This window comes from Thunnus albacares, chromosome 11 (assembly GCF_914725855.1).
Source record: "Thunnus albacares chromosome 11, fThuAlb1.1, whole genome shotgun sequence".
In the NCBI taxonomy this organism is placed as follows: Eukaryota; Metazoa; Chordata; class Actinopteri; order Scombriformes; family Scombridae; genus Thunnus; species Thunnus albacares.
In genome coordinates, this window is record NC_058116.1 from 17,836,163 (window position 1) to 17,862,551 (window position 26,389).

At 42.6% G+C, this 26,389-nt stretch overlaps 1 protein-coding gene across 4 annotated transcripts in view; it reads right to left on the minus strand.

Annotated features, from left to right (window-relative positions):
* Nucleotides 1-1,387: 1,387 nt before the first annotated feature.
* si:ch211-45c16.2 (mitogen-activated protein kinase kinase kinase 13) overlaps nucleotides 1,388-26,389 on the minus strand; it is a 45,334-nt gene continuing 20,332 nt past the window's right edge. For 2 of the 4 annotated variants that reach the window (XM_044366051.1, XM_044366052.1), the window contains 14 exons: nucleotides 22,742-22,822; nucleotides 11,712-12,421; nucleotides 10,752-10,935; nucleotides 10,461-10,652; nucleotides 8,734-8,892; nucleotides 8,476-8,634; nucleotides 8,222-8,330; nucleotides 7,942-8,051; nucleotides 7,480-7,596; nucleotides 6,664-6,807; nucleotides 5,664-6,429; nucleotides 5,485-5,555; nucleotides 4,954-5,245; nucleotides 1,388-4,718 (listed from right to left, as the gene is read on the minus strand). In XM_044366051.1, the coding sequence (XP_044221986.1) occupies nucleotides 4,617-4,718; nucleotides 4,954-5,245; nucleotides 5,485-5,555; nucleotides 5,664-6,429; nucleotides 6,664-6,807; nucleotides 7,480-7,596; nucleotides 7,942-8,051; nucleotides 8,222-8,330; nucleotides 8,476-8,634; nucleotides 8,734-8,892; nucleotides 10,461-10,652; nucleotides 10,752-10,935; nucleotides 11,712-12,354 (3,048 nt within the window). In that variant the 5' untranslated portion in view covers nucleotides 12,355-12,421; nucleotides 22,742-22,822 and the 3' untranslated portion in view covers nucleotides 1,388-4,616. Of the gene's footprint in view, nucleotides 4,719-4,953; nucleotides 5,246-5,484; nucleotides 5,556-5,663; nucleotides 6,430-6,663; nucleotides 6,808-7,479; nucleotides 7,597-7,941; nucleotides 8,052-8,221; nucleotides 8,331-8,475; nucleotides 8,635-8,733; nucleotides 8,893-10,460; nucleotides 10,653-10,751; nucleotides 10,936-11,711; nucleotides 12,422-21,355; nucleotides 21,568-22,741; nucleotides 22,823-26,389 lie in introns of those variants that run through there. The other 2 variants (XM_044366053.1, XM_044366054.1) reach the window with 2 other exon arrangements.

The window sequence follows — 26,389 nt, forward strand, 5'->3', positions numbered from 1 at the left end:
TCTGCCACATTTACAGTCCTGGTCAATATTTTGTACATTTAATTTAATTCTCCTCAATTTAAAATTTAACCTGTGGCAGCTCTTCTCTCTTAGAATATATTCTGCATATTTTTATTGTACATTTCTTTCCTTCTTTCTTATATTATTTAGGATTACTTAATTTTGTGTATATTTTTGACTATTTTGCACCACAACACTAAGGGAAATTCTTTGTATGTGACAACCTGTACAACCCGTACAACCAGACTATAATGTTGAAAGATATCTACTTGATCTGACTCTTTGGACAGCTGAAGCTTCATATTAGCGTCAGGTAAACTTTTAAATTAACTTTTGCACAGAGGGAGGACTGTGGATTTTGGCCCCAATCACTTACATTGTGAGTATATTATGAAGGGATCCTCTAATAGTCAGTATGAACAGGAGGAATGATGATGGCAAGAAAAACATGTTTCAGTGTTCATTTGGGCACCTGAATGTTGTTTTAAGACAGACTTGAAAAATTGTGAACTCGTCCTTTAAAAACCTATAGTTGATATAGTTTAGGGCTACTTTCATTTCCTGTTTTGGTTTATGTTTAACAACATAATGTGACCTCTGGCTAGCTTATTTTACGATAAGGTAGGACATTTTTGTGCCATAATGTTCTCAGTAAAATAGATATATGCATAGTACATAGTACATATATACTGACAACAGCTAACAGTATTGTCAGCTGCCAGGTTTTGCTGAAAAGTATAACAATTTTGATCCTTAAATTGTAAGTTAAAAAAAATGTCATATGTACAGTATGTATATAATGTATTATTAATGTTCATATCAGGGCCATAGCTACCAGTGTTGTTTCTGGAAATTTTGGTATTTTAATGACCAGAGGAGGATTTACTAACAATTAAAGAGGTCATACATCATGTTTTTAAGGCTAATTCTTTAAATGTGATTAGTATTAGAATGAAGTTGCCCGCCACCGAAAAATGTTTTTGCTCAGTATTTCCTGGATGTTGGAGCTTCACATTAATCTTCTGAAGAGGGAAAGTTTCTCTGTGCTCACCCCTTAATGATTCTGAATTTTTCCAGAATCAATGCAGTGAGAGGGAGTACAATTTCAAACAAGCTAATTGAACTTTGTGGAAAAACCATATGTGTGACCTCAATATTCCTAAAATCCTGGATATGGTCCTGAACATATTATGTTTATATATCATAAACAAAAAAAGACAAGTACAGTAGTTTTTTATGAATAAAATAAAACATGCAAGACTATTATAGTAATTATAAAACCCAATAAATCTACGGATTCATCTGTCAATTAATACAAATTATAGGCAGAGTTGATAAAAAAAAATCAGCAATAATCTTGGTCACAAAAGAGACAGGCCATAAGGTGTTGGGTACAGTACATCAGCATTTATTCCATGCACTTGCTTGCTCGGATTTTATTCTCCCAGATACCCACTGTACTGTACACTGGATAATACAGGGAACTGACAGGATTGGTTGATCGTAATGCCATTCAACAGGAAGGGGGGGTTGGAAATGAGAGTAACAAAGAAACAGATGTTCGATACATGGGATGAGGCAACATGATGTCCACAGTTAGAGACAATTTCACAGAAATTCAGATGTAAGTAAGTGGGGGTTTTTTTGATTAAAAATGAGAGGAAGGGGTCATTGCAGAAGTATAGAAATCTGCATCACACATGCCTTCAGGCTTACAGTCTCATTAACCCTGCGGTTAAAGTCCTCTGACTGGCTTATGTTTGAAACAAAAGTGATTATGATAAGAAAAATATTGTAACACCAGATGTTGCAGTGTACTGATGTAAAGTCTGCTAAATCCATACTTCATCTACAATGGCGATCTAATTGATCAACGGTCCCCTGCAGGGTCAAAGATATGACGATGCTTTCGTTCTACCACACAAATACTGTCCTCTTCCCATACCAATTCATTGTGCTTCCTTTAAATAATACTTTTCAGGAGAAATCATAGATCATGACGTTTCTAAAGCTGCCTGAAATTAAAAAGAACACTACACCTTACCAGTCATTCATAATAAATTAATTCAATAATCATGTAGGCCAGCTACAAAGAAAAAACAAAAAGAATCAAAATTAAATTAAAAACTTTACAACAATCATACTTCACAGCATATATGCCAGAAAGACAATGTTAACAGCTTGATCGGATTACCCAGTCATTACAATACACTATAGGTTATTTCACACAAACGTAAACAGAGTGAAGAAGGTTGAAGGAGGCTCAAGGAAAGGCAGCAGCTGTTTTTCAGTACCAAGCCTTTCCAAAGCTTTCAAGCAAAAGGTAATTATCCATCAGTACAGTTTTAGATTCACCTTGTGATACTGGGTTTATATGACTCACAACCTCCTGCAGTGTTCAATACTGATGTAATACACTTTAAAGAATTTCCTGCTCATTTTTAACCAGTCGGCTGGTTGTTGGTGACAGAAGCCCGAAGCTCTGTCAGAGCTGTGCGATACGTTAATGAGAGAGGACAAAAAAACAGGTCACATTACATTTACAGATGTTTATATACAGGAGTAACTAACACTGAGATGAGGTTGTTGAAAACCAAGAGCAGCTTAATGCTCTGTGGCCTTGTCTCTGGCTTATATTCCGTATTTAAGAATCTCAGCCGTCTGCATACACTTGAGCTGACATCTTGACATCATTATCGTTAAATTCAACCCTGGCTCGCTATTTTTCAACCGCAAAATCATTAAGGTGAATGACAAACACTCAGACAGGGATAATAAGAAAGCTCTCACAGATGCAGTATCCCCTTTTCAAAGACAACGAGACCTAAAAAAAAAAGTAATATTGCTGGGCTTCTAGGATTTGGATGGTCTGCGTTGGGTAGAAAAAGGAGTGGAGCCAGGACATTTACATAACACAAGGTAATGTAAGTCATTGTAACTGTCGCCATCAAGTGGCTGTTGATATATTGCTCCCGTTCTCAATCAGCAACACAAAACCTGAGCATCAAACTCTGGAAAGGTGAGTTCACAAAAATGGGACAATTTAAGAATATAGGATCTATAAGCTGTTTGACTTGTTGCTCTCCACTAGCCAGCAGTCACTATGTTGTGTCTAGCCAGCTAGACGCTCCGGATCCTGAGCGAGCAACCTCTTCTCACCCAACCTATGTTATTGCTGTTTTGCACAGGACACACTTAGCATTTTTTGGACACCTACACAGTTCCATGCCACACATGGATAGTATGAATTACCCTGCTAGAAAATGGTACATGAGATGCTTCACTGAGGGACTTTAAGAAATGGGATACTGCACCTGGAGCGCAACTAAAAGGGTCTACATCTCTACGTAACATTAATGTTCGTTACAGCAATAAAGGGTTGAACATCAAGGCTATCCATAAGACCTTTAAATATTCCTGCACGGTCCATAATATGTGCCACTCAAAGAACATTCCAACATACAATAATTGGTCCGGTCCTGTTTCTAACAGTCCGCAAACAATCCTGAGATGAGACTTGAAACTGTAATGTCTAATGGAGAGGAAGGGGCTTTGTGTACACACACACACACACACACTGATAACTCCCTCAACACCTCTGGTCATGACATCTGATTGATGATGACAATGACGTCTTGAGGAAAAGGACGAGCTGGATCACAGAGAAAGAGTCTCTTTTTTTTCTTAATTTATTTTTTTCCTTAGCTGTCAGTTGAGTCTTCATCTCTGTTCACTCTGCTTGCTTGTCCACTTCATGCAGTCTTCTGGCAGCTTTTGCATTTTGCAGGCTGCACAGGCATGCGAGGACAGTTCAGTGAGGGTCCTGATGACTAGAAACGTGTGGTGGTGTTGGGGAGGGAGTCCGGTTGCGAGGCAGGTTGTTCATGCTGGTGTTCACACTGTTTTCATGAGCTCCCAGTTCCCCACCCGCCATGGTGGGGACGGGATGGAGGTGGGTGGGGGAGGCAGGGTAACAGGGCTCTGCACTCATGATAAAGCAGGTTGGTCGTACTGTAGTAAGAGAGAGTGCTTGTTGGTTGGGGTTTTCGGTCTAAATCAATAAGATGCAGAGAGTGACTGCAGCCAGATAAAGGCTTGTAGTGATGCTCAAAGTCTGGGTCAGTCACCTGAGAGGCCAAAAACTACAGTGATGTGACTCCTCACTGCTAGCTGTCAGCCTCACACTTCTCATCATCATCAACTGCATCTTCATCCAGTCCCAGTCTCTCTCTAACACACAGTTAGCCCATGCTCAGTTTCAAAATGTGTCTTTTATTAGTCTTTTTTTTCTTTCTCTCTGTTCTGTTTGGATCAGAGAATTTACAGATGTCCTGAATTTTCCTTCAAAACTCAGACAAAAATAAATTATGAATGTTACACTATCTACTGTACATTATCATTCAAAAGGGAATCCCTGCCATGGGTTGCCTGGATGCTGTGCTAGAGATGAGGGGAGGTTTTAGGAGGGGAAGGGCAAGGGGGAGTTTCTGGGAGAGATTGCAGGGGGCTTTGCTATAAGGGGGCTTTGTTGTCCTCTTTATTGCTGTATTTTCTGCAGGGCAGAGTGGGACACGATGGCCTCCAGGCAAAAACGGAACAGAGTCCTGCGGGTGGATTCACCACGAAGAAGGAGCCCCGACTTTTTTGTTTCTAATGGTGGCATCAGAGCACTCTGCTTCTGATGAATCGCAGTCTGAGTCCCCAAACTGTAGCGGATTCTGAAAGAGAAATGAGATGCAGAAGATGGTGAAACAGTAGCACAGATACAATGTCAGGCAACTGCTGTAAAATATAATTTTTATTATTTGAACATGATTTTTTTAAAGATTATTTTTGGACATTTGTTCCTGTAATTGATATTGTACAGTTGAGGGGCAGACAGGAAATGTCGGGAGAGAGAGACATGCAACCAAGGTCCTCCAAAAATATAGAAGTCACATCCATAGTACTGACCTCATAGCTGTGTTCATCGGAGCACAGTTTGCCCAGGGAGATCTGGGTTTTGACCCTACGGACAGCGCACTCTTTGTCAGACAGGCCATCTGACTGGGTGGAGATGTCGATGGGGATGTCTGGTGTGTGTGACAGCAGCTCATCCAGGTGCTCCTCCTGACTGGCGCTCATCCTCTCCAGAGGCCCGCTGTGGGAGTGGTCGCTGGTGTTTCCCTCTTCTCCGTCAGACACAGACAGGTTCTCTGAGCTGAAAGTGGAGTAAGACTGGAAGCTGCTCATACAGCGATGAGGTCTGTGACGGAGCAAAGGAAGAAGAAAAGTCTGTTGATGAGAGGCTGCTGTGATCAAGTAGTTACCTGTAAGACTGATTCATACCTGGCTTACTGTGTGTGAGACATGCCAATATTACAAAGTATAATAATTATTTTGATTATGATGTGGTGAATGTTCTCTGATTTTCCTCATTTGCACCACATGATGTAACAGTGTTACAACACTAAGGTAAAGGTTGCATGTAAATGAGCATTTTACCTTTGTCTCCTTGGAAACTCCACTTCACTGTCCACCTCCCCCTCTTCCTCTTCAGATGACTCATCTCCACCCTGTAAGAGAAGCAATTATAGCTGTTAATCCATCATTTTCCCCCATTTCCTTCACACAAATACAGACTTTATCATAGCTCGACTGATGTAAGGCTTCCAGCTACTTACCTTCCTGAGAGGTCTGAGAGTGCGAGGCAGTGCAGTGGGCAGGGTGTGTGTGTGTTGGGACGCCTCCTGCTCCTGAGACTCGGCCTTGTTTGTGGCCTCGCCATCTGAAGCAGGATCTTTGCTGGGAGCCCCTAAAGAAGAATGGGTGCCTTCTTGGGTGCTAAGCAGTGAGTAGTGGGGCAACTCTGGGTGGCTGGATGCAGGAGGGGTCTCCTGACAGTGTAGGCATCCAGGGAAAGGGTGAGCCTGGCAGCAGGGACACAAAGAACCAGCGCCTGCACCTGGGATGGGATTGGAGCTGGTGGATGAAGTCCGTTGACGTGTGTCTGCATCCACTGTGGTGGAAATGAGATCAGGGCTGGAGCCTGAAACACGGCGCTGCAGGTGGTCAGTCTGAGGGCTACGGAGGGCAGCAGCGGGGCCAAAGTAGCGCAGGTTGTTGGCACAGTTGACAACGGCCTCCTCACGGCCCTTCAAGGGGAGGAAGGGGCCCTCGGTTGGTGGGTGGTGGTGATGGTGGTGGTGGTGATGATGGTGATAGGGCTGCTCCTGGAGCGACTGGGTGTCTTCTAGTACCCCTGCAGCAGGTTTCAGCACCCCGGGGAACTCGCTGTGGCTCCCTTTACTATTGGCGCGGCGGTGACGGGGCTTGCTTCGGTAGCGGGCTTTGCCAGGTGGCGTGGACACCTTTGGACTGGCAGATAGTGGCGAGGGGGAGGGGAGAGGGTCAACACTGGGGATGCCATCAGAACGAAGCAAGTCTGGCCTGGAGGGACATCCACACAGAAATATCAGAATTAAGAATTTTAACAGCCATTTAAGTTAATTTTATACCCTCCAAGCTAAATAATTTATTCTAATGACACTTCTTATGAACGTATAATGATTCATCTTTACTTTACTGATAATTATCACTTATTTAATGGATAAACGTTACAACAAGGCATTTATAATTCTCTTTTCGTCTATGGTAAGCTGTTAAATTTGCCAAGGGTCAAACCTTTTGGCGGGAGGTAACCCAGCTTTGTGGGAAATGCTTCCTTTCTTCTTGATGAGCTTCTCTACAGCGTTGGACCTGACGATGGGTCTGACCAGGTGGCGTTTGTAGGTCCCAGGATATTTCTTCTCCACTGCCTGCTCTCTCCTACGGGGATGACAGAATAAGTTTAAATGATGGTGAAGTGCATTCAGAGCTTTCATTACTTTAAACTCTAGACTGATATGATTTTACAAGACAGAAGACAGAATCCAAGTGAACTGTACAAATCTGTGATCTTAGTGAAGATAATCCTACTTTTAATACAGTAACAATAGATGTTTATTTTTGGTTGTTTTTTTTTTTTGAGAAACACACAAAATCAATCATTCAGAAGAGAACGGAAATTCTGACAAGCGGAAAAATAGGTCAAGAAAATGGCAACAAATCAAGAGAGGGGAAACTCACAGAGAATTTTATTTATTTATGTCATACCCAAACAAAAACAAATGCCTGGGAAACTGAGACTGAAATATTAACAATGTTTCTGAGAATTGATGGTGATTTCAGACAAAAAAAAAAATGCAGTATTGTTCTAGAAATACAAACTGACCCAGAAGTTTTTCTGCTGTAGCAGTACTTCAAACAATTTTTTTCAAACTGTCAGCTGTTTTGCCATTATAATAGTTTTAAATAGTTGGTTACAGCCTTTAAGAAGGAGGAAATTGACAACCAGTGAAGCCTGATAATGAGGAATGCAGCAGGATAGTAGTAAAGCAGAGGGTTAGGGTTAGGTTAGGGTTATTTATCACCGCTGTGATAAATAGCTTATTTACATACTTCATTAGTTCCTTCTCTCGGACCTCCAGCTGCAGCATGATGGCACTCAGCTCCATGTAGAGGTTGTTGGCTCTCTCTAGTTTCCTCTCATAGTGCTCCCGGATGTCCAGTGCGTGCCTGAGAAGGGTTGGAAATTGCAGACAAATGTTCAAACAACTTCTGCACTTGCAAATCAACATCACACCACATTATGAATAATTAACATCACAGTATAATTAACAGACAAATAAAGAGGAAAACGGGTGGTCTGTCTATTAGTCTATCAGCATTTTAATGGTACACTGCATCTCACCAAGCTATTCTGAAGTTTTTTTGAATTGTACAGATTAGCCAAATGGTGGTGCTACAGCATTTGTTCACTTGTCCCCAACTGGCAGAAAGAGTGCATGCCATCATTCACAGATGAGCAACATGTTTAGTAACATCTTATGTTTCTCTGAACGTCTGTCTCTGTTCACACACCTGAGTTCATCCCGCCTGCGTCTGATCAGCTCTTCATCAAGCCTGTGGATACAGGTGCCTTCGCTTTTGATCTTCTCAAAATGTTTCTTCACTTCCTCCCTCCATTCAGCCTGTAATATGAATAGACAAAGTCAAAAATGCTGACAATCCATACTGCTATCAATGCTACAGCTGAGAGTACGTGCATACTAAACATATCTTGAGAAAACAAGTGTACAGAATCATGTGACTTATACAAAGTGAAGGCAATTTGCTTGTGTTTTTCAGTTGTAGCGCAGACCTGAGACTTGAAGTACGTCTCCTGAGGAGCTCCTAGAACATCAGCGGAGGCGATGTCGAGGTGTAGGAGGATCTGACGAAAAGATGGTCTATTCCTGGGCTTGCCTTGCCTGGTATCAATGAACATCAGAGAGAGGAGATGTGATTAAAACAAGAACATGCACTTTTGAGCAATTCTGTGTTATGCATTGTTAGCTATTGTCCAAAGCAATCAACCAACTTAATATATGCGCTTAATATATGATCCATACTCACCATGTTTGTTTCATGAGGATTTTGAAACCGTCCGGGCAGGTTGAGGGAACAGGAAGGTGAAGACTGTTGCTGCCAACACCCCAAATGATGGCAGAGGAGTCCACGTCTTTGTAGGGAATCTCTCCAGTCAGCAGCTCCCATAACACAACTCCAAATGACCTGCAGCGCACAAGTAAAGATAGACGAGCATCAGTACAGCAACATCCACACATGATTTAAAATGATATAATTTTAAATTTGCAGCATTTAATAACTCACCAGATGTCTACTTTTTCAGACACAGGTTCATTTCTTATCACCTCTGGCGCCATCCAGGCCACCGTACCAGCGAATGACATCTTTGTACTTTTGTCACTGAGCTCTTTGGACGTTCCAAAGTCAGAGATTTTCACAGAGTCGTTGTGGGTGACCAAAACACTTTAACAGAGACAAAAACAGAAAACACACATCAGTTACATATTGGCAATACTCTTTAGTAAATATTGCAACACACAAACCTTGTGATTGGCATGAACAAAGTTCAGAATTATACAAAGTATGGTAAAATATGGTTGAAATGTTGTAACAACCTACAAATTACAATCCTACTTAAGTATTTGTGAGATTGAGTAAGTCAGACTGTATTATTAAGAGCTAAATAACAGTAATCCTGTCATAATTCTATGTCAGCTTTGTAGTAATTATGTAGTTATAGAAAGTTGTAGAAACTCATGTTTACCCTTTTATATTAAAGCCAAGCAGTGTCAGGCTGATATTAACCCATGACAAGATGACCCAGGTTAAACCATTTAGACAGATGCCAATTTTTTCCTGTGACATTCTGTTGTTTTTAAAGAATACATTTCATTTTATAGCATTCAACATCAGTTTTCAAGATTAAAACCCTCCACTGTTACAGAAGCACATTTCTGCATCTGAATCACCCCATTAAGTAAATGAGACTGACCTTTCCAGTACATTCAGCCTCCTATCATTCTGCTGACTAATACAGTGTTTGGCAGTGCTGCAGCATGATGATATTGATTAGAGAAACAGGGCTACAGTGTGCTGAGGACAAGACAAGATGAGCAGGATGAGTTAAGACACGGAGTCTTGTCCGCCTAACATGAAGTCCACTAGCTTTTACTAATTCTGAGAACGGTATTTGAGTTAATGTCAGACTATTCAGAGTTGAAAGGCTGGATTGTTGTTGCTGCCGAGGGCTAAGAAATCTCAAACAAGGCCGCTGAGCTGTTCATGAGCTTTACAGATCAGCTATAAGAACGTGACCAGAGCCCCCATGAGCTGCTGCATAGCAGTGAAAAACCTTTCATGTAGATCAGTAGGGAATAACAACTTTGGTGCCTTACACCAAAGAGAAGAGAGAGAAGCATTTTCCTTTTATTTAATTGTACTTCTATTGTAACCTGGCTTCAGGGGTGTTTTAGGTGATATAAATGTAGTAGAATAAACAATGATGAGAATTGAAAAGGTACAAAAAACAATTGAAGAAATCTTAAGTCTTGTAACTGCAGTACATGATCCAGTAACTACTTAACCTTAGTTATCTCATATATACACACTAATCTTGGCAGAACTGGTCTCAGGTACTATGCACCTTTTAAACTGAATGAACTGCAAACTGCCCTCAAACTAGTATTTCATTCCCCAATGGAGATTTTAAAACTTTATTATCTGACTACTCTATAACTATGACTGATATAACTGTTTTTATTCATTCCTTTTGATTGCATCTGTCTAGCCTTAGCTGTGTTTCTGTATCTGTATATGTGTGTGTGTATATATATATATATATATATATGTGTGTGTGTGTGTGTGTGTGTGTATCTGAATGTTTCTTGTTCTCAGGTCTCTCTTGAAAAAGAGATCCAAACTCAATGAAAATACCTGATTAAATAAAGTAAAAAAAAAAATCCTTTATTATTCCAAAATTACTCCTCAAATTATATTCTCATCTGACAATACCAGTAAAAGAGGCGACTCACTTGGGAGATTTGAGATCTCTGTGGATGATCTTGTGGAGGTGTAGGTAGTTCATGCCACTGGCGATGCCTGAGGCCCAGTCCACCAGCAGCCTGGGGGTCACTTTCCGACCTGCCCTCAGCACCTCATAGAGCTGGCCCTGGGCGCAGTACTCCATGATGATGCAGTAACAAGGTGCCTGGGTGCACACACCCCTAAAAAACACAATAAACTAAATTGTAGAGCAGCACCTCTAAAAAACAAGTTAAGGTGTAACATCTAGTAAAAAGCAGGTCAAATGGTTGTCGACTTACTTGAAGCTGATGATATTGGGATGCTTGAGCTTTCGCAGGTGTTTAATGTCCGTCTCCTTCTGCTCGCGCACTTTCTTGATGGCCACCTCCTCGGAGCGAAATTTGCCCAAGAAGACGGCTCCTTGTGCACCACTACCCAGCCACTGCAGCTCAGAAATTTCCTCAAACGGAACCTCCCACATGTCTGGAAACAGATAAATAACATTTTGTCAATATTTCATATATAGCGAACACTACAAGTTGTTCTTTTTTTAAGTGTATAAGACAGATTTTGACCTTTAGCATTGTTTTTGGCTGTCTATTCTGTTTGTGCTGTCAGGTTTGCTCTTTAGGAAGAGAAATTGTTACTTGCAAAATAAATGTCATGTAGTTTAAGTCTCCATTTTCCTTCCTTACGGGTAATATAGTAATTCAGAAACAAAAAAAACACATGGTTAGCACTAGATCTTGTATTATTTAGTCATACTAAGCAAAAGCAAACCTACGGCCTTGTGTGAAAATGCTGTAACTGTCTTAGATACTGAAACAGTGAGTGATATGCTGTTCCATCCTCCTTATGTGGTTTTGAAACCAACATAGAAGAGTAGCTGTGCTGCTGGAAACTCTAGCACACTAATTTTGAACATTAGCTGACCAACCACAAGACCCAGCCCAGTTCTGTCTGACCACACTCGTATCCTGAAGCCTGTATGTCCAGCTTGTACAGGCAGCCCTGCAGCAAGGTGAATCTACCTTCACCATGACCTCAATTCAAACTGACAGCAGTACCGCTTCACCCAGAACAGCAATATGGTGAAGCCAGGGGTGGCTATTCAATTACAGTTTCAGAATACACAAGGAGAAATGGGAGGGAGATCTGAAGTTTGTTTCTTGGAATGCCTTAAAGGTACAGGGACATCTGGAGTACACATGGTGCACTCAGTTGTCTAAAAGATGCCATGCAGAAATATAAGCGCTAACCTTGCTGTTGTAGCTTGTATTCTGTCGAGTAGGTCTTTCCTATGATGTTCCAGACTGGACGAAGACAGCCAAACAGCCCCTCTAGGAAGCCACCGGACCCAGGCCCCGCTCTGTGGAAGTGCAGCTTGATGTCATCAGGGTGATGTGGGTGGCTTTGTCTCCCCTCTCCATTGTGGTCCATAGGACAGTCCCCTTCTCCCATCTGCTCTTCCATTCCACTGCCACAACCGCCGTGCTCGCAGGACGCCGGCGACCCGGCTTCCTCATGGTCCTGCTCCTGCAGCTGGAGCACACTGTTGTCAAAATGCCCACCCTCGCTTCGCGTCGAGTCCACGCTCAAGGCTGTGTTTGGGGGACTTAAACCCCCCAGCACTGAGTCCTCATCCTGGCCAGGCGTCTGCAGCGTCTGCAGGGGAACGGGCAGGTGTGTTGGCGGGGCCAGGTCTGTGATAATCTGAGGGGGTAAATTAGAGGGAGGGGCCTGAGGAGGCTGGGGTTGGGAGTTGGGCGTGTTTGATTTCTTCATGGCGTCCCCAACCACGGTAAGTTTGAGCTCCTCCTTCAGCTTGCCCACCAACAGACTGGGGCAGGAAGTCCATGAGAGCACCTCGGGGGAGCTACCCATGGTGTCATGCATGTGCATGGGCTGCCGAGTGATGATGAGTGGGGGGCGTCCTAACGCACTGGTTTGTCTGAATGTTGAAAATTACCTGTAGAGACGGGAGATAGATAAAGAACAAGAAAGAGAAACATGTTAACTGAACTATAAAGTAAATGGAAAGAAAGCATATACAAAAAAATACAACACAAACACGATCAGAGCTATTGCCATGGGCCCTCATAACCTCCACAGAGAGAAAAGCAATCCTCTCATTTCCTCTCATAGATCTGGGATTGGAAGAGCTTACATTAATGATGATTATTTTTAACTATTGAGTGTAAACACAGCAGGGTGGAGGAGGTCAGGAATATCAGATAGGCTTTAAATCAGTGCATGAGAGATGGAGTCGCTGAATGAAAGACACTGCAGAGTAGATACGAATAATGCAATTCTGGGAAATTTCTGTGAAACAGTTTGACTAAACAGATCACACGCACACAACGAGGGCTTTACTATGTTCTCTGTGAAGCGGTAACAGTATAGCAGGGATTAAAACCCTTGCTGTGTATTACGACAGCTAAGAGCAAAACATCTGGCACATACAAACCATTCTCAGTGCTTAAACAGCAGTGCCGGCCATAGCCGCCAACACAGGCCAGCCACGCAGCTAACATGCTTTCTGCTTTTCTACACTCACTGACCCATCAGGAGAAAATCTATAGCGTCTTTATCTGCCTGTTAGTGTTAAATAAGACGGTGCTGAACAGGGTCAAGGAAGGGAGACGACCTTTTAACATAAATTAGAGCTGTTAATTGATTTGCAAAATTCACCACAGAGGCCTAATATACCAGAAATATTAGAGTGGACAAAGGCAAACATACCAAGGCATAAACACTATGGTAAACTCTCTGATGGTAGACAAATTAATATCAGATTATGTGTCATCATATTGCCCAAAACCCAGTTTACATTTACATCATGTCATTTTGTCATTTAGCAGATGCTTTTATCCAAAGCAACTTACATGCAAAGCAAGACAATCAAGCATTAGAGGACAGTGACTCTGTCGTACAAATTCTCAAGAAGCTGACAAGTGCAATGACAAAGAGCGTTAGACAGAAGAAGAGATGATCTTTTTTAAAATCAAAGTAAGGAGTTGTTAGTTGTCACCACTTCTTCTTTGACTTTCTACCAAAGCCTGAGGCCAAAAAATGCTGATATCTGTCTGATACCAGCTGAATAACAACACAAAAAATGTATCAATATTTAAAGGGATAAGACTGGCATTGTTCTTTATTTTTCTTACTATTATTTTCCTAAATCCATAAATTGGACGAAGAGACCAAAACCAAAAGCATGTTAGTCTGTCTCTTGATATTTTAATAATCACAATTTCATGGGATTTGTTGACAATAATAAAAATACAGCTTTAAGAGCTGATTCACAGATCATTTAAATGTGTTCTTGATTTGTTTTGTTTTTCAAATATTGTTTGGCCACATTACGTCTCTCTTATCACAACAGTAGAGAGATGACAGGAAACTGGGAGAGGGAGACATGAGGAAAGACATGCAACAAAGGTGCAGCCTTCATGTCGCTGCTGGAATTGAACTGCGGACATTGTCGTTACAGTATCTGGCATGTGTCTTAACTTTTTGAATAAAGTTTACCCCTGCTTGTTCTGATGCTCATTTGTATCTTAAAATGCCAAACTATGTGCCTCATAAGGAAGAATTTTAACCATAAATATTATGCCTTATATCATAGATATAGCTAAGAAAACTGATGAACTGTATAACCTACCTGTCAACCTATCTACAGTATGTCAGTTAAAGACACTGTGGGTAATATTTTGCATGATAATAGCATCTTACATCAAACTATTCTGATGGCTTAACTTTTTGTTGGTAGAAAAATGAGACAATCCAACTCTACAGTATGTGTTGCTCTCTTCCCTTCATCTCACTGTCCCTGTATCAGATGCGTGGGGAGTGTTGTAACAACATGCAATGCTGTCTTGCCACACAGTCTTTTTCAACGTCACCACAGGGAGTTGCCAAGGTCAGAAATCCTGAACATGGGGGCTTTAATTTGTTACGACTGTAGCATACACTGTGTTTACTCAGTGACAAACAGATGGCCATTTATCCACAGTCCACTGTGCTCGTTTACCAATCTGCACAAAGCAGTGAATCAATTGCTGCTTAAATGACACTTTAAAGCCACTGAGGACATCATGGCCTTAGAAATCCAATCAAGTTTGAGGGGGCAATGTAAAACAGAGAGTGAGGGACAGAGAGAGAGAGAGAGAGAGAGGCTGTACAGTGTGTACAGTCGGGAACAGAAGATCAAAGTCCAGGAGGGAGGAGACAGAGAGGCAGAGCAGTGAGTTGGCTCTGTGTTACGTGGAAGGTTCCTTAAGGGGTGAGGACAGTCAAGAAGTTCAGCTGAAACACACTTTTAGTTTATGTTGCCCTCTGCAGGGAACATTGGCATGAATGCACAGCTCTTCCACTTGGCAAAGGTCAAAGTACAATCAAGCCCTCTATAGCATACAACTTTGCTGCATACAAATTTGCTGCTGAAATGCTGCAAGGCTACAACACCAAGACTGGATTCCAGTCTCCAATGTTTGTGTTTAATCATGCATTTTCTGTTTGGCATTTTTCCATTTCTGGACATTTGAAAAACAGAAAAGAGGGGGGTAAGAGGGAGGGGTTAAGATGTGATAAAGGTTCCTGACAGGCCTCAAACTGAAGAGATGTTCACAGTTATTTGCTATGCGTCCTGAACCGCTGGTCCACATCAATGCTGCTTACATGTTTGTGCGAGTGCATGTACTGTATCTGTGTGTATCTACTGGGGGGGTAACCTGAGTGCTGTGAGAGTGTAGTGGCTGCCAGAAGCTCATCTATAATGCAGGCCTGTCTCTAAGCAGGTTGCTGAGAGTGCAGGGGAAGGAGAGAATGCTCTCTCAGGTATCCAATAAATCCGTCCCTTCCACAGCCAAGACAATCGAGCTGTGTGAGTAGAGGCCCGTGCTGTAATTCCACCCCACGGATGATTCTCAGAGCTGGGCTTCTGACGTGGGACGCGGAGGGCGGATGTGGTCGGCTGTAGAGAAACACGCACATCAAGACACAAGCCTGCATGCACAATAACTTATAACCTGACTCAAACAACACAATTATCTTGCCTGAATAATGACTACAAGAAAATCTGATGCCTTTCAACTGCTGTAATTTTCACCCATTTGTACTCGGTACAGCCGGTCTCTTTCCTGTGCTAACAGGCTGAATCTGGACAAAGTCTATGCATCTATATCTGACACCAAGAATAGGAAACGGACCTCTTCCATTAATCTCTAATGGGAGATCTCTATGGGCATAGAATCCCATCAATAATGTCTGCGCCTGATCAGGAAAGGGTTTCATTTACAGTCATTTATTTACTGGACTTTCCGAAAGCAATCGTGGCTGGGCAAAAGGACACACTGACTCTGATGTTTAAAAAAAACAAAACAAAACAAAAAAAACGTTACATGTTTGCATGAGGTGCATATCACTCCAGAGAAGGACACAATGCAGATATTCAGCAGAATGGATAAAATGAAGAAAGATAGAGAGACAGCGAGAGGGGGAGAGAGAGAGAGAAATTATCAGGGGCTGATCCTTTAATCCCTACAGAGCTCTAGAGACAAGCTTGTACAAACACAGACCCTATTCAGTCTTCCCCTCCATACATCCTCTACACACTTCCTTTCATTTGTGTGACCTAATGTAAACCACCAATGGCACAATGCTTTATGGTATGTACATTTTTAGTATATATATACAGTATATATATATATATAGGTTTGGAGCAACTTTGACAGAGAAACATCTCACTGGTGTTGTTACTGTGTGTGCCCGTGTGTTTGTGTGTGTGTTCACAGCAGCTGGTGGCACAAGGGGATCAGATTCAGAGAACACATGTGCTCGCACAGACACACACACACACACACACACACACACAAACACATGCCTGGGGCGTGTCTGCCAGGATCCAATAATCCCACTACTCCCAGCAATCCACTAGGGAGGGCAGTTTTTTTTGTGCCACTCAGCAAACGCCAATATGGTTGTTTCGATTGTGTTTCAACATACTGTACTATCATTAAAGCAGCTGGACTTCCTATAACATATTAATGTAGCAAAAGACAGGCTGTTAACATATACAGACATGCACATTGCATTCATTCTCACAAACACGGCAGAAGCAGCAGCAGCGTCATCTGTGTCTCCGTCACTCTGCTCCTCATTAAGGGAAGCCCTGCTGGGCCCCACAGGGGGAACCTTCCTTTAGGTGACAGCTGCACCACCAACAAAGAGCCAATTTAGCTCCCTATCCCACCTCATCATTCACACGTTACCATGTCAACACAGCATCGATCCTGACCTTCTGCTACCAGTCACACTTGCTCTCATTCAACTCTCAGGTTTGGAGAGGCCTAAAAGCCTTGAGTTTGCTGTGTGATCCAGTCAGTCAGATACAGGGGGAATAGTGTTGTTTTAAATAACAACAGCCATGTGGTGTTCACCTCCTTTAAAGCAAGGAGTGGGTCGCTCATCTAAAATACTATCTTGCTTTTATCAAGAATATTTTTTGAAGCAACAAAGCTTTTACCTCAAAAGAAGAGGGGTATAAATCACCTCAGAAACTACCAGCTACTTAACACCTAACCAGAACTTTTTTTAAATCATATTGTCAGACACCAAAGGCGTATAGAGAGATATGACTACAGAAGAGTGAGCTCAAGTAAAACCCTTTCACAGTTACTGGTCTGCTCATCCTCATGAGCTCATTCCTGAGAGGAAAGATAGATAACCTGCTGCAGACCATTTCCATCTCTCCTGACTTGAAACAACCTTAGCATCAAAAAAAATGGATGGCAAGAGCAGCTTCGAGAACCCAATGAAGGAAAAGTCCAGAATATTAAAATAAAAATTACCTGGATGAACACAAGAGTCTTATGAATAGTTCAGTCTATGGTCAAAGTTACTCTGCTCTGAACCACACATGTGACTGTCTGTTATTCTGGGACAGAGTTGAACAGTTGCACTCTGGTATCTGTACTCTGTTTCCCTAGTTAATGCAGACTCTGGACTTGTCATGTCATCCTGTCAGTAAACAATGTTATGAAACAGAAATTTGGAAACATACCGCCCATATTTGTCTTCTGTCTGGTGCAGCCGACAAAATGGTAACATATTTCACGATATGAACATCAAATAAAGAAACCTCTGAAATATGAAAGCCGCCCAGTCCTGATTTGATTGTCGGGATGTGGGCCGATGTCTAAATCAGCTTTCCCTCGCTGCCATGGCCATGAGCCCTGACAGAGTGGATTGGACAGCTTGCTGTAGGTGGGTGAAAGTAATAATCTGCTGGTGCAGGCCCAGCGGTGGAAAAAGGGGAAAATAAACAGATTCTGGCACAGTGTTCAGGCATCTGCTCTCACATGGCTGACATTTCGCTATAATCCCTCTTTCTTCATATTCTGATTCCCTCTGGTGACTCACCTGGGCTGACTTAAATACCTGGCGGTGGCTGGAGGGAATAGCGGGCCACAGAGCAGTAATCCCTGCCCGCCTACCTGCCTGCTCGGGGTTTGACGGGTGTTGCTGGGCAAATAAGAACAAGGTCAAAGCCCCGGGGAAAATGCCAGGTGGGATCATGGTGGAATATGCCTGGTTTGTTGTGAGAGCTGGATTTCTCAGGGAGAGGATGAGTGAAACTGCCAGAGAGAGTTGACTGATGAGAGAGGGTGAGAGTGTGAGTGTTTTGAAGTCCAAAACACTGATGTCTGCCAGTGAGTTCAGCAAACCAAAACAAACCAAATTGATCCTAGCTGACTAGTGACTAGTTTTCACATACAAGGAATTTGTCTTGGTGTAGTGGTGCATAACAATCAAAAAATAGAAGGTAGAGAGAAAAAACAAGTATCTATAAAAAGTGAGAAAAATACAACTACCACAAAAGACAGGTGGAATAAATATATAAATACAATTTTATGATAAAAGATAATTGAAAAATATGTTCTATGTGAAGAGAGCTGTAGAGTTTTAAAAATATGATGTACATGATATTAAAGGGAATGTACAAATGTTCACAGTATAAACAGTATGTGTAATGTGCAAGTGTAATAATACAAAGAATACAAATAATTGCGTTAACATAACATGCTGTGTTACATGTGATGAGTTCACAGAAAATAAGATTATAGATTTCACATTAATATGATGTAAAGTGACTATGAGCAGGATAGAGTCCATGTCAGAGGGGGTCTCGGGCCTTGTTAATGAGGCCAGCTGCAGACAGGAAGAAACTGTTCTTGTTTTGGTCAAGATAGACCTCAGCCTCTTGCCTTAGGGAAATGTTCGAAAAAGTTATGTCTGGGGTGGGAGGGGTTGGCCATGATCTCCTCTGCTCTTCTCAGTGTCCTGGAGGCGTGCAGGTCCTGGAGGGACAGCAGGTTGCAGCCAATTACCCTCTCAGCAGAGTGAATGATACGCTGCAGTCTGCCCCTATCCTTGGCAGTGGCAGCAGTGTACCAGATGGTAACGGAGGAGGTGAGGATGGACTGTGTGTGATGGCAGTGTAGAAGTGCACCATCATTGGTTTTGGCAGGTTGAACTTCTTCAGCTGCTGCAGGAAGTACATCCTCTGCTGAGTCTTCTTGGTGAGGCTACTGATGTTCTGCTCCCACTTGAGGTGCTGGGTGATGATGGTTCCCAGGAAGTGGAAGGGCTCTACAGTGTCGATTGGGGAGTCACACAGGGTGATGTCGGGGCGTTCTTTCTGAAGTTCGCAACCATCTCCACAGTCTTTAGAGTGCAGATGGTCAATCTCCCACCTGTGGGCAGACTTATCCCCACCAGAGATGAGTCCAATCAGGGTGGTGTCATCTGCAAACTTCAGTAGCTTGACTGACTGGTGACTGGAGGTGCAGCTGTTTGTATACAGAGAGAAGAGTAGAGGGGAAAGGACGCAGCCTTGGGGGGAACCGGTGCAGCATTCTTTAAGAGTATATTTAAAATTCAGATTAAGGGTTAATGTGGCTGTGAATCATTAGAACCCCAAACGCATAAACATAACTTGTGCTTCAAATAGCCTCAGTCGGTACCAGTCAGAACTGGAGAAAATAAATAACTAAGAGTGTGCGCCATCAACATGTCACACACTCTCCCTCCAGCTTCGTTCTTCCAGCCTCTCAGTAAGGCTGCAGCCTGCACTGTAACCAGGACACACAGCCTCCTACAAGACTGAAATCTGTAACTATCATGCATACTCTGCTCTGAAAATCTCCTTTCAGTCAAGTCGACTCTTTGTTCCCAGTAATTCTTAACGATAAAGCTTTACGGAGTTCTATTTATGAATGCTAACCAGATCCATCCGGATAGATGATGAATGCAAACGGACAGAGAGGGACGGAGGGGCCAAGTAGACAGTGGAAAGAGAGAATGGTTCGGTGAAAAGTAGATTAGAGAGACAGAAAAGGGCCGTGAATGAAGGAGATATGGAAGCAATTTTGAGGCTGGAAACAGAAAGGAGTGAGAGCAGAGACAAATGAATGAGAGACAGACAAAGAAGACAGAGAGAAACGGCTATTCTACTGCTGCTGCTGCTGCTGCTGTTGTGGCTGCTTGCGGCATGATACTGTACCGACCACACTCCAATGGGAAAGACTCCCAGAGCGACAACAAAGGACACAAGAGGAGCCGGCTCCATGTGAACTGGGCCTGTCTGCCCTGCACGGCCAGGAGACAGCAGCACACACATACACACACTCAAAGCTACACACTGCACACCAGAGCAGCTGCTGCCACAACAATCCCCCTTGTGCTCTTTTAATAGGGACAGCCTGCCTGACCTGCCAACAACAAGGGCCGAGGAGAGAGACAGACACACAAAAAGTGACACAACAGACAAACACTCATATTGCAGGAGACTGGCTGTGACTGACACCACTTTAATGGCAGCAATATAAAAAAGCACAAAGCTATTGAGCAAAAAAAAAAGCGGGTATGAGTTGTACTACATGTCTGAAGACACTCTGCCACAGCAGAAAGCCAGGAAATCAATACACATTAGTGCTTCTGTTAGCTCATGGGTTTATACTATCCCTGCTTGCTCTTAAAAAAAAGCAACATGCACCTCATCTACGTTTGAATATTAAATTCTGTACCCCAAGCAGCTGAAGTCAGACACTCCAGAGAAAAATCCAAATGGCAAACTCCTCATGGATATGAATATGCAGCCATTAATTTAAACGCTCTGTGGAGGATGGACGGATGGATCTCTCCTCCTCCTCCTCCTCTTCCTCTAAAGCCCGGCTGCCGGCTACTCATCCTGTGCAGTTACATAAACATGCTTAGTAGCAGAGGACAGAGGTGGGCACACACAGATCTCTCCTGCTGCCAAGCTGAGTAAATAAAGAGATGGATGAAGTTGCAGGCACAAAGAGAGAGGCAGAGTTTACTAAAACAAAATGAGAGACTGGAATTGGGAGTAAATGTTATGTGTGTACACATGTGTCCCAGAAAAAGTGTGTCATCTCTGACCAACAGCGTTATCACATCTCAGAACATGTGTTTGTTTCATTTGTTACATCAGGAGGCAGAGGGCGGGTTTTGCTGGTCTATACCTTCACCTACATCACAACCTGTCCTTCAGAGGGCACCGAGAAATACTGCATCAAAAAGCAGCAGCAGCATCACCACTGAGCCTAAAATAGCTCCTGCACGCACCAACGCACGACCACTCGACACACTCCTGCAGTGCTGCTAACTGAACAAACACTGACAGCTGGTCCACATACAGACAGCGCGCACACACACACACACACACACACACACACACAGATGTCTCAAATGTATGATAAAGGATGCGAACTTTCGAAAACACCAGAGACAAATCATACACAAGCAAGAGAGCTACCTCCACATCGCACCGCCTCCACTCAGATGTAACGCAAAGACACAGCATCAGCAGATTACTCACAGCAGACAGAGCTCAGATTCATGGTCCTCTCTCCGCTCCGAGCCAGAGATGTGACAAAAAAACCCCGGGGAGAAAGGCTGAACTGATGGTCAGGACGGAGAAAAACATCACAAAAAGCAGGGAGAGAGGCTGGAGAATGACAGACATTCCTCTGACTCCCGCAGCACCTGTGAGTGGGTGGGAGGCAGCGTCACAGGGTCGCTGAAGACTTGCTCACGTCACACTTTTCATGAATGGAGCAGTCTGACGCAAAGAAGACGAGGCTCATATATTGGGGGAGGGGGGGGGGTTCTGCACAGACTCAGAGAGGAGGAGCAAAGAGAAGAGGGGAAGGAGGAGGAGAGGGGGGTATTTCAAAGCAGCACCAGCTGGGAACAGCAGGTTAGGCTGCGGTGGCGTCTCTGTAAGTAGGGCAGACTGTTTCTGCACAGAGAGAAAATCCCTTTGTACCAAATCAGTAATCAGTTCTCTCCATGCCAATTGTATCAGCATCCCACATACAACAGTGCACTGTATCCTCCTTGGCAAGAGCTATTTTAATTTCTGACAATACATTTCAAGTGTGCACGTAGACTCGAAGACAACGTCGGCTCATACTTTCTTTAAAATAGAACATACTAAGAAACAGAAACAGCACAAAATGAATCATCTGTATCCTCGATGTCAAATGTGGCTGTTGTTTCTAAGTGGGTAAAGGAGTCAACATAATCAGATGCTGTTAAAGTAAACTGAGAGCATAATAATGCACTCTTTATAAAGAGGTATTAAGCTGTAACTAACAGCTTTATCAATAGTTAATAAATCATTAAATAATGCTTTATATATCAGCTACAAGCCATTAAAAAGAATCCAGCTTCTTACACACATACATGACCATGCTACAAACAGACACACACACACACACACACACAAAAACACAAAGTTCAGACCCGCTCCTGCTCCAAACTGCAAATGTGATTCTAGTCATTAAATCACTTCACCTACATACATTTTCTCCACAGGGTGTAAATGGTCTGCACAGCTGCACAGCTCTAATAAGTATTCTACCGCACACTGATAGCCTTCTGTCTTGGATGTTTCTACTACTATCAGTCAAATTAAGTAATTTGGCCCCTCAAATCTTAATTCAAACTACCTGACAGGAGTCTACACTCAGGATGAATGAGAAAATTCTAGCTTCAGAGCTGAAGGGTAAGAGAGAAATCAAAAGGTCAGAGCAAGCATGTCAGAGGAACCGCTCTTTTCCCTCCCTAAAAGGTCATTTAATGTCTCTCAAAATCCCTCTTTAATGTGCTGAAGTAACACAGCTTTATTCAGCCATTCTCCTTGTACATGTGACTGCATTTGTGTGTATGTTTTTGTGTCAGTGTGTGCACATGTACTGACCTGTCAGGTGGTTTCTGAGCATCTCAGAGGTGTGCTGAGTGCGCGGTGGGCTCAGATTCAGTTTATGGTCTTGCTTTTCAGCTGTATACACACACACACACACACACACACACAAAGCAGGGAAAAGGGTTAACTGGCATGAATGAAGATAATAAATTGAAGACAGAAATAAACAGTCATTTTCAGGGTGACATTAAGAAATTGATTGAAGGGTTGAGTCACCAGATAATCAAAAGACTGCAGAGGAGAGGGGGCACAACTCAGATGGTCTGTCTGTCTGTCTAGTATATATGTGAGTGTGTGTGGGAGTGTGTGTGAGAGTGTTAACAGCAGAGATTTAGACCAGAGTGTATGAAAAGAGACTGATTGAGAGGGAGGGCCAGCGGATAAAAGGAGTGGCTCGGGGAACAGATGCTCCACCCTGTCCTCTCGTTACAGGCCCAGACCTCTGGGGAAGATGATGTTGAAGGGTGGGGGAGTAGGAATGTAACGATGCATGGAGAGTGGGGGGTTGGGATATAGGAGCAGCATTCTCCAATCTCTGTCCTCAAGCCACACCCCGCAGGGGACACTGCCAGAGGAGGAGGTCTGAAATCCCGGGGTGAGGCTGAAGCGGAGGCGTCCAAACACAGCCTATAAACGGCGTGAAATGACAGTCTAATGAGTCACGGTGCAGATGGCCGCGGATGCTGGTTCTAATGGGACTGACATTAGGGACTGGTGTGTGTACTGCCTGATCTGTTACAGCTACACCTTTGTCGTGCACAATCACAAAATTAACACAACGTCAAGCTTCCTTCTGGCCATGAAGAGAAGAAGAGTAGGTGTAAACCAAAAGTGTTACTCCTTACACGTTACACCATATACATAAAAACACAGCGAGGGAATTCCCAAAAAAAGAGCTCTAGTTAAATATTGACAAAAAGCAAAGGCGAGACAGACATCAGATATCTAGAGGAGCATTGAATTCAAACACCTGACTTGTTTGCTTAGTGAGAACATCGAGCTCTGCTCTATAGCCCCAAATTCCAAAGGTCAGCAGATCACAAGCCTGTGTGCTCATGTGGAAGACAAGCAAAGCCATTTTGCAATACGAAAACAAGCCAGAAACACCTACAACCAAGTATTTTTAAATACAAATGAGGATCTGTCAAAGCCACTCAAGGTTTCGACAATGGCGATTAATGCTTTTCTATCATACAAGACTAATAAATGCCATGAATGCCCAAATAATTTACTTGTTCTAATATTAGCAGTGATATAACATTATAAATCTATCCGTTTATAGTATTTTCACAGTTCTGTAATCGTTGGTTTCACATTCAGCCATTTAGTCTGAAGCTAAAGAGGCTTCCCAGCATCGTTAAAGATAAAGCTACCCTTGTGTCAGCTTTTACCAAATATTGATTACAGAAATACATTAATACATTAAGCTCATCAATTCGAGGTTGATTTGTGATGACTGTCTCATATAATCAAATGGCTTGACTGTATATAAATATGGATGACCCATCTCCACTTCCCGCCACTATGCAAAAGTGAAACCAAAATATTTCCTTTCCAGGAGCTGCCATCTTGCTTGTGTGGCATCATTTGGAGCCAGAGTCTACACAGTAGAGTCAGGTGGCGGGTGACACCCCACGGGACACGCCCCCTCAGCTGTCCTGCCACCTGATGGAGGTTTGAGAGCTTTTTATATCATCAAATAACTAAATAAAAACAAAGTTACCAGAAAAATTAACACTTGGACAAACATGGGGGGGGGGGGGGGGGCAGGACTTATGACCTATACTGCAGCCAGCCACCAGGAGGTGATCGAGATGTTTTGGCTTCACATTTGGGGAGCTGTCATGACGTCCATATTTAAATACAGTCAATGATCAAATGCATGAATGTCATAAGATCATACTATCAGCATCACATCAAAAACCCACTAATGATATTGTTATCCATGCCTAGATCAGACCTGACCTGTTAATTAAAATTTGATTTTTTCACTATATTTCCTCCATTCTCCAATTTTCCTGAGAATTATTTAATTTATTTAATTTTAATTAAAAGTTTCAAATAACTTCGGAGAGCAGCAGAGCAGCTGGAATCTGAGTTGAGGTAGATACTGCCGCTCAGTACAGTAGGTCTGCTGATAAACTATTGAAATGAAGGAGTGGCTGACCAAAGCTATTCCAAATAAAACTTATGTGCCAGGTCAAAGAAAGCTAGCCCAACACAGGTGATCTGTCAGAATCACGAGTCCAAGGGTCAGGTTCAATCCTCTAATTGTAACACCGCCACTACCACACAATTCTCAAACATTTGAGTTTCTGTACTCCTACGTACAGGTGTTACTGCAGGTGTGGTTACATCCAGACTACTCAACAGGTGGCATTGACTGAGCTGCATCATTGTAGGCTATTCTGTTATGGAAGTGGACAATACCAAATGAGAAATGGGATATACCTTTAGTAGGTATGTCACAGGTAGGTAGGTATTAATTTTACTTTCGATAGACCGACGTCTATTAACCGATAACTAATTGGTTATTTTTAAGAAAAGTTGTGATGTAGCTTTCATTTGTGAGAGCTGTCCAGCAGTCTGTGGTCAGAGCTAACTTGTCTGCCCTGGCTAGCTTGACTTTTAGCTCATGCTTCTGAAACCCAAAGTGTTTTTAATGCATTTAGTCACAATAGCTCTCGATGGCATAACATACTCAGGATTGAGGTACTGAACTGGGTCTTTCAATCCTTCGCCCTCCACCACACCAATTGGCTGCACATTGGTCTCAATCATTTGGCATATCAACTGGGTGATGACCTAATAACAAAGTAACACCTACGTTTTTATTACAGATAGACCATAGGATTAGCATGCTAGGCTAACAGTCTGTCAGTTGTGTGACTTAATATCCTACACCTTACTTTTATACAGTCTATGGACTACACACAGCATGGTACGGCTATGGAAATTTAGCACCAATTGATCTAACGTGAATAATGTATCATAGCAAGTTCAGTACCCAACCCTAGTATGCAAATTAACCTATAGACCGACATGTGTAACCAGTCAAAAATATTCCCGGTGGTTAATCGATTAACAGTTAACTGTTGACATTTCTAACCATTAGCATAGGGGGGTTAAGAAGATGGCCTTTTAAGCATTTATGTTCACATAGGGACCATCACTATAGAAGGAAACAGAGAAAAAAATGACAAGAGAAATCACAAAATAACAACAAAGTTCATTATGCTATCATTCATTATCACAAACAGTTCTTTTGTGGTCATAAGAAACACCTCACACACCTCTGCTGAGCTGACCATTTCCCATATTTACTTTTGTTGGAATGACATGGACAATGCGTCCTGCCTGACTACTGGAGGTGATGCTGTGCCAATTCACTCCAAACTGTGAATTTGCAATGAGAAGGTCAATGCCACAGAGGTGTTGAAAATCTTCAACAATCAAGATTCACTAGCCAGTCACAATTTTGTGAATATAAAATGAAGTCATAACTAAATAACACAGGTAGACAGCTTCATCTGTCTTTATCACAGATGTGCTTTAAACCTGAAAACATTGTATTCTAATTTTATTACTAGAAAGTGTATAAAACAAAGTTATAAAGCCTCCTTTAAGATTTATTTGTAGTGT